General features: G+C 36.7%; 1 protein-coding gene across 1 annotated transcript; it reads right to left on the reverse strand.

Annotated features, from left to right (window-relative positions):
- Positions 1-6257: 6257 nt before the first annotated feature.
- LOC110928024 (leucine-rich repeat extensin-like protein 3) lies at positions 6258-7799 on the reverse strand. Its single transcript, XM_022171280.2, has one exon. It carries the CDS (start codon positions 7797-7799, stop codon positions 6258-6260), a length of 1542 nt encoding a protein of 513 aa, XP_022026972.1.
- Between the last annotated feature and the right edge of the window lie 201 nt (positions 7800-8000).

Consider the following 8000-nt stretch of genomic DNA (forward strand, 5'->3'; position numbering starts at 1 on the left):
GATAATGATAATGATGATGACATATTATTGTATGTTTTATGTTTGATATCCAGAGTAACTTACATAAATTATTAAATTATTATATATGTTTTTATCAAAGGCAAAGGCAACATCTTTAGGTATAACTTTAAAAAAAATCACCTATTGTGAGTCTAATGCTAACTTCTCTAAAGAAATTGTTGTTTTTTTCAAAATAACGACTTCATCATTTTAGTTAAAATAATAAAATAAATAAAATGAAATATTAACACCAACTCCCATCGAAGCATCTTTTTCGACTTCATCGTTCAATTAATTGTAGAGACAAGTCAGACAACCATGAGAGGGGAGAGTAGAGGGAAAAACTAAGACAAGTGAGAATGAAACTGAGAGGTGAATGTGGCCTTAGTCATTGGTTTCACACGTACTTGAAGTGCATGATTAGCGATTACATTATCGTTTTTATCAAATTCACTAGCAAGGGTTCAAAATAGATAGTTCAAGAGGAGGAATGAGCGTTTTTTGGCATCTAATAAGTTTTTTCTATTTATGTTTTAACCAAGAGAGTACAAATGTCATTTTGAAAATATTAACATGATTTTTATTGTGTTACACTCCAAAGATGTTAAAAATTGACACATATAGATCTCAAACATGCAACTTTATAAAGGTAAACCCCATGTATGTTACCTTTGACCAATCTGAGAGACGATTTGTCGAATTTCCTTTTTATCTCATTATCATTCTTATGGACATGTAACAAGACAAATCATAAAAGTACAAAACTAGAAGAGATAAACAAACGTAGGCAAATAATACTTCAACCTTCTGAGTCAGAAGGATCTGACTCTATCAAGAAGTCAGGATAAAAACATGTTAAAAGATTATATTATCATATTCTTGTTAGGATTATAATTATATATAACTCTAATTTACAACAATTCTAAGCATTAGTGCTTGTACCATGTGCAGCTTTTATGTTTTGTGCATTGGTTGGTTATACTTCCTGATGAATGGGTTGTACCCCCCCACGTTTAAATACCTAACCCCATCCGCTTTCTTTCTCTCTCTGGAAATCTCTTCTCTCTAACCTCTTCTTTTCTCTACCACCGCCAATATCGGTTGCCTTGGCCGAGAAATGTTGAGCCGGCAACCAAATCGTTGAGTTGTGATGGCTTTGGGTTTTCCGTCGGCTTCATTTTAGTCGGGTACGCCGCTGATTATCGTCGTCAATCGCAGAGAAGAGTAAAGACCTTGTCGACTGTCGGTAAGTTTGATTCTTGATCCTTGCTTTTGTGGTTGCATGTGTTTTTTTTTGGGTGATTTTGACTCCTTTTTTGGCTTATTTCTTGCCAGTATGTTGTTTGGCGCCGATAATGTTGGTTATATACTTTTTCGCCGTTGTTCGGCGATGTGGTTGTTGTCTGTGGTTTTGATTGACATGTATGCGGTTCCTACTTTGTTGAGGGTTTTAATCAGTACTTTGTTGAGGGTTTTAATCGGCGATTATAGTGGTTTGCTACCTGGCGTGGCAGCTCCGGTTGCAGCCATGGTGGCTCTGACCTTGGCGATGATGATGACACGAGGTGTACAAATGGGTCTAATTTGTTGCATTCTCATCCAAACCACCAAAATCTGTGTGGGGGGTTTTTAAAATATAAGAAGTATAAAAAGTGGTTGTGAGTGGAGGAGAGAGAAAATGTTACTGTTCATCTGTATATTTAAGGGGACACTGTTCACCCCCTATACTTTTTTAATATATATTGAAAGTGGTTGTGAGTGGAGAAGAGAGAAAATGTAATATATATTGAAAAGGAGAGAGAAAAAGTATTTGTTTTTAGTGGAAATATATTGATATAGGAGTTGTTTTTTAGTGGAATGTATGTATATTTTTAGTGGATTGGATGTGAATGCTCTTAGGCCTTTTGGAGTTGTAAAATGTGCATCCATTGTGTTTTGTGCATTGGTTGGTTGTACTCTACCTCTCTTGGGTTTAAATACCCAGTCCCACCACTTTTTTTCTTTCTTTGAAAATCTCTTCAAAATGGAAGGATTTGTGGTTGGATGAGTTTTTTTGTGGTTTTGGCTCTTTTATTTGGCTTATTGTTGGCCAGTATGTTGTCTGGCGCCAATGATTCTGCTTATACACTTTTTTTTTGTTGTCCAGCAACGCGGTTGTTGGCTGTGGTTTTGATGAACATGTGTGTGGTTCCTGCTTTGTTGAGTGTTTTAATCGGCGTTTTTGGTGGCTTGCTACCTGGCATGGCAACTCCGGTTGCAGCCACGTCGACACTGACACGTGCTTTGTTGGCGATGATGATGACACGAGATGTACATCTGAGCCTCTTTATTTTGCAACTACTTGATGATTGATGATATTTACGATCATTTCGTCTCGGTGGTGATGGACTTGGTGTAATATTGTCGCTTTTTGGTGCATTGTTGTTTGTACTAGGTGCATCGGGAGTTTGTCGGTGGTTTATTACAAACCGGTTGTTTGTGGTTTGGTGTTGGTGAAGCCGGTTGCTTAAGCATCCGTTGTTGATTTATGTTTAAGATTTTTGGGCTTTTGCTTTCATCTTACTCAGTGACGATGAGACAAATCTCATCCGAGAGTTCGCTTCTTATGTATTGTAGTATTAACTTTATCTGGTGCACTTGAAATTTTGTATTAAACTCGATGATGATGAGGATTGGCCTATCTGAGAGATGCGATGCTTTATCGTTGGCTTTGTAATGTATAGTTTTTTCAAGCTTTGGTTTTCACCGGATGCTTTTCCTGAACAATTACATTCACACGAACTGATTATGTGTTTTATCATTTGGCTGTGATTATGGTTTCGCTTGGCTGTGATGAGTTCTAAATTTACACAAACATTTGACGAGGATGGCGTAGCAAGGCTGAAGGATGGTGGGTATTGATCTGCAACCCGCTTTGCAGTCATGATTTTCATGGACTCTGAGCCACATAAAGCTCGATTGCACTTAGGTACGGGCTTTGAAACGACAATAAAAAATAGCCTAATCTGAATCAAAATGGTTAAATCCAAGTTTCAAACTCGAAATAAAACAATCGAGTAGACAAAATCTTATCAATTACACGTCAATTTCGTTAGCCGCGGCGCAACGCGCGCGGGTTTGTTTTCTAGTTTAGGTATAAGAAGTAAAATAATATAGTAGTGTGTTTGGTATGAATAAATAAAGAAGACACAAATGTGCATGTATGTGTGTATATATATTACAAGGTGTAAGACCATGTGTGGTGGTCCACGACTTGGGCGTGGCCGCCATCCAATTTATCAACGATGTAACATTACTTTTGCAGCTTTTAGGTTTGGAAGGGGTGTGAACTTTGAACACCTCGCTAGTTGGGCCCGAAGGGGATGTCATGGTTGTAACCACATTTGAAGGGGCAAAGGGGAGGGTGTGGGTCGATGTGACTAATTTTTTTCGACGTCGCTTGTGACCACGCCCACATCTACCATCCACTACGAATGGTCTAATTGGATTATGTGTTAGTTAGGGTGGTGGGAGTCCTTTTATCACCCTTCGCCTTCATATGCTCACAACTTGCCACCTCATTTTTATAGAGTTCCATTGACTTTCCTATAGGGACGGGGTGGAGTTTTCTATTTTTTTCTCAAACAATTTAATTTAATAAAAAAGCTATTCTCTTGAATTAAAAATATAATTTAATTTTTTAAGACAAGCAGTTTTTAGTAAATAACAGCATGCTCAACTAATTAAAAACTACAACTCCGTTTATAAGTATTTTATTTTTTAAAGTATGTCGAACTATTTTTTAAAACATGTTCGTTTTCATTAAAATTTGTATTAGAATGTTTATGGAAAAATTGTGTATTTAGTTAATTTTTTAATTAATGAGTACAAATTATTTGAGAAAAAAATAAGTTTTAAACAAATAAACAAAATCATAAACAAACAAATGCTTTAACTTGAATATGTAATATATAATATGTAAAATTATACATAAATAAACAAAATAATATACAAAATAAACAAATAAATGGCTCAATCCACCCAACCACATTTGAAGGGGCAAAGGGGAGGGTGTGGGTCGATGTGACTAATTTTTTTCGACGTCGCTTGTGACCACACCCACATCTACCATCCACTACGAATGGTCTAATTGGATTATGTGTTAGTTAGGGTGGTGGGAGTCCTTTTATCACCCTTCGCCTTCACATGCTCACAACTTGCCACCTCATTTTTATAGAGTTCCATTGACTTTCCTATAGGGACGGGGTGGAGTTTTCTATTTTTTTCTCAAACAATTTAATTTAATAAAAAGCTATTCTCTTGAATTACAAATATAATTTAATTTTTTAAGACAAGCAGTTTTTAGTAAATAACAGCATGCTCAACTAATTAAAAACTACAACTCCGTTTATAAGTATTTTATTTTTTAAAGTATGTCGAACTATTTTTTAAAACATGTTCGTTTTCATTAAAATTTGTATTAGAATGTTTATGGAAAAATTGTGTATTTAGTTAATTTTTTAATTAACGAGTACAAATTATTTGAGAAAAAAATAAGTTTTAAACAAATAAACAAAATCATAAACAAACAAATGCTTTAACTTGAATATGTAATATATAATATGTAAAATTATACATAAATAAACAAAATAATATACAAAATAAACAAATAAATGGCTCAATCCAACCCCCCCCCCCCACGCCACACGCATCCTGGGACACCTAGAGTGTGTACTCCAAGCCCCAACTTGGCTCCGACCTCTTTGAAGTTCTATTCCGTCCATCCTTAGAATTTTGACTATCGATGAGTATTAAGTATTATAAAGCTAGATATGAAAAGTTTGTAAACAACTATGTATGATCAATTTGAGGGGAATTGATTTAGTCATATAACTATCCAATCTCTTTTTGAGAAAATGTATAGAATTTAAGTTTAAGCTAGCCAGATAATTTAACTATGAATGGGGTGGTGGTCCATTAGTAAAGGCAAACCTTAAATACATAAATTTAGGAAAAGATGTCCCGGGTTTAAATCCCACAGATTACAGGGATTAAAAGAAATTCGCCGTTAAAAAAATAATTCAAGTGTTTTCGATACAAATTGACTAGCCAATTAGCCAAAGGGCTTATACATGAAGAACTATTCATGTATTTTTTACATTTAAATACCAAAAGTTACCACTCTCCAAAAGAAGAAAAAAAAAACTAAAAAGCATCCAACGGCCAGAGAAAAAAAAGAGCAAAATAAAGAAAATTCGAAGATTCAAAAACTAGTAAGAGGTTACTAATTCCATTTGGCTGTGATATGATTATGTTTGGATTTCATTTCAATTTGTGATCACAAAGTACAAACTATTTGCTTCAACTTATGCATTCCTTGTATGTTGTTACAGCAATTTGTGATCACAAACAATTAGCCCCCTTTGCTTTTATCTACAATTTTTTTTTAATAAAAAGTAATTTCATTCCAATCATCAGGGCAAATTACATAAGAATAGCAGGTAGACGAGCAACAAACTGATATACTTTTGATGTTATACCTAATCTTTTTGTACTTCAAGTTTGATTGGGGCTAATATACTCACCTGCATACATATTAGATCTCATTTTGACTTTTATTAGTGTTTTGGTTGAGCACATTATATTGTTTGTGTTAGGATCGGGTCGCAAACACACACATAAATAAATTGTAGAAAAATAAAGAACACGAGGATGTACATGGTTCGGTCTAAGCTGACCTACGTCCACGAGTTGCAAAAGTTGTTTCTCAAACAAACAGAAGTTTGGTGTATACCATGTGGAACCCTCGTACTACTCTACGGTCTACACCTCCTAACACGTACCAATGTTTATTCTTATTTCCCGTTTGTCTTAAACAAATCCGGATCAACCAAAATGACTTCATGACACCAAAATCATCAACAATCAATAAATTCTCCAATGCAGAAAGTGTCTTGCTTTTTCACAAGTAAAATAAGGTACATTCTCATTGTCAAGCTCTACCATGATCTATATGTGGACCCTCTTATTGACTAGTGATAAAACTAAATGAATTCAATGAAATATGAAAAGAGAAATAACATACTAAGAAACATACATTGCTATTCATCAGATTTAAGAATAAATTGGATCTCTGATAGTAAATTCTCCACCTCATTCTCGGATTACTTTCCCTGTGGATTTTTCGTGTTGAAGATGTTCTTTTGAAGTTTTAAGCTGGTGGAGGATGTGCAAAAAGTTCAATGCTGATGATTCTGTTGGAAAGTTGTGAAGGTGGCTTAATCTTGGTTGTCTCCACTTGATGGTGGAGATTGTGGAGGCTTCGGTTGGTTAGTTGGTGATTGCGATGGAGGCTTATACGCACATTCACATGGCGGACAGTAAAAGTGCGCTGGTGATGGTGGTAAAATCTCCGAGGCAGGAGAAGGCATGTAAATTGGTGATTGACTAGGAGAGGAGGATATTGGAGCTGGCGTAATTGGTGATGGCTGCGGCCATGATGGTGGTTGTAGTGGAGATGGCGATGAGGATGGTGATGGTGATGGAGGCGAAGATACGGGTGGGGATGAAGGCGGTGTTTGAGGAGGTAGTGGTGATGGTGGTGGTGGAGAAAGGGTTGGAGGTGGTGGTGACGGTACAGGCACAGGCAATGCTGGTGGTGGTAGTGGAGTTGGCTGGCCTCCACACCCGAAAGCGCTACAATTAAGCGGCTGGGACAAGTACTTGGTGCACTTTGATCTTGTTCTTTGCTCGGGTCTATCTTTAAAACAATTCCTTTTATCATCATACCCCGCGAGTTTCAAACAATTCATCGTCTGATTCACAAAGAAGTTATATTCATATCTAAATTTCTCCAAATTCGGGAGCAAACACAAACTCGCAGGAATATCTCCCGACAACATATTATGCGCGACGTTTAAAACCTCCAAACTCTCCATTTCCCCCATACTCGAAGGCAACCCGCCTTTCATACTGTTGTAACTCATATCCAACACGCTTAAATTCTTCATCGCCCCGATTGTTTCAGGGATACAAGATTCAAACGCGTTGTTCCTCAAGATCAACTCATCTAATCTCTGTGTCATATTCGTTACACTCGTTGGAAGACATCCTGAAAACTTATTATTCGCGAGAACAATCACGGAAGCAGGTGAGTTCCCAATGTTTTCAGGTAAGTTATCTGTAAACCTGTTATTGTTAACAAGTATAGCATCAAGATTCTTGTTAAAAAGTTCTTCCGGAAGTTTACCTTCAAATTCGTTAAACCGAATGTCAAGATACGTAAGCTCGGGTAATTCCAACAGAAAGTGAGGAAATTCACCCGTGAAGCGGTTATTACTTAGATCAAGCTCAAAAAGTATCTTGAAATTCAAGAAACTTCGCGGTAAAATCCCACAAAACCGATTTGAGTTAACATGAAAGATACCTAGATCATATAACAAACCGAGGTGATCCGGGAGTTTGCCAGCTAGATCTTTGTGGTTTAGATCAATACCGGCTACAGTGCGCTCTTTTGCATTGTCCAGTGATTCGGAACAAAACACACCTGTGTAGTTGCACACATTGGATCCGACCCAGTTATCGGTCACACCATGTGGGTCGGACTCAATAACCGCCTTCCACGCTTGCAATGCAATGTACGCGTTCTTGATTCTTACATTTTCAAAATCAAGAGACGGGTCACAAACCAGACTGAGACTGAGACTGGTGTCTTCACCTTCCGTTAATGATCGCCTGTTGCGGCTGCCATGTACCGTGGCGGATACATAGATAACAATGAGAAAAATGATATGGAAGTGATGGTGGAACCGTGGTTCCATTTCTATGTATGTGTGTGTGAAGATGAATGAGTGTGGTGAGTGAAGTGTTTTAGAGTGTGAGGAGCTGCTACTTCTTTAACAGAAAGTTTGTTTTTGTGTAACGACTTTTTCTTCTGTTTCTTAACAATAAAACCGCATTTAAATACGGTTGTCCAAGCCTTTAAGTTCTTAATTTATAATATTAAAAAATATTTTAAATGA

The sequence above is a fragment of the Helianthus annuus genome, chromosome 3, assembly GCF_002127325.2.
Source record: "Helianthus annuus cultivar XRQ/B chromosome 3, HanXRQr2.0-SUNRISE, whole genome shotgun sequence".
NCBI classification, from domain to species: domain Eukaryota; kingdom Viridiplantae; phylum Streptophyta; class Magnoliopsida; order Asterales; family Asteraceae; genus Helianthus; species Helianthus annuus.

What these genes read in the sequence shown, in the direction of transcription:
- LOC110928024 (XM_022171280.2), bottom strand. Translation starts at nt 7,799, where the DNA reads ATGGAACCACGGTTCCACCATCACTTCCATATCATTTTTCTCATTGTT.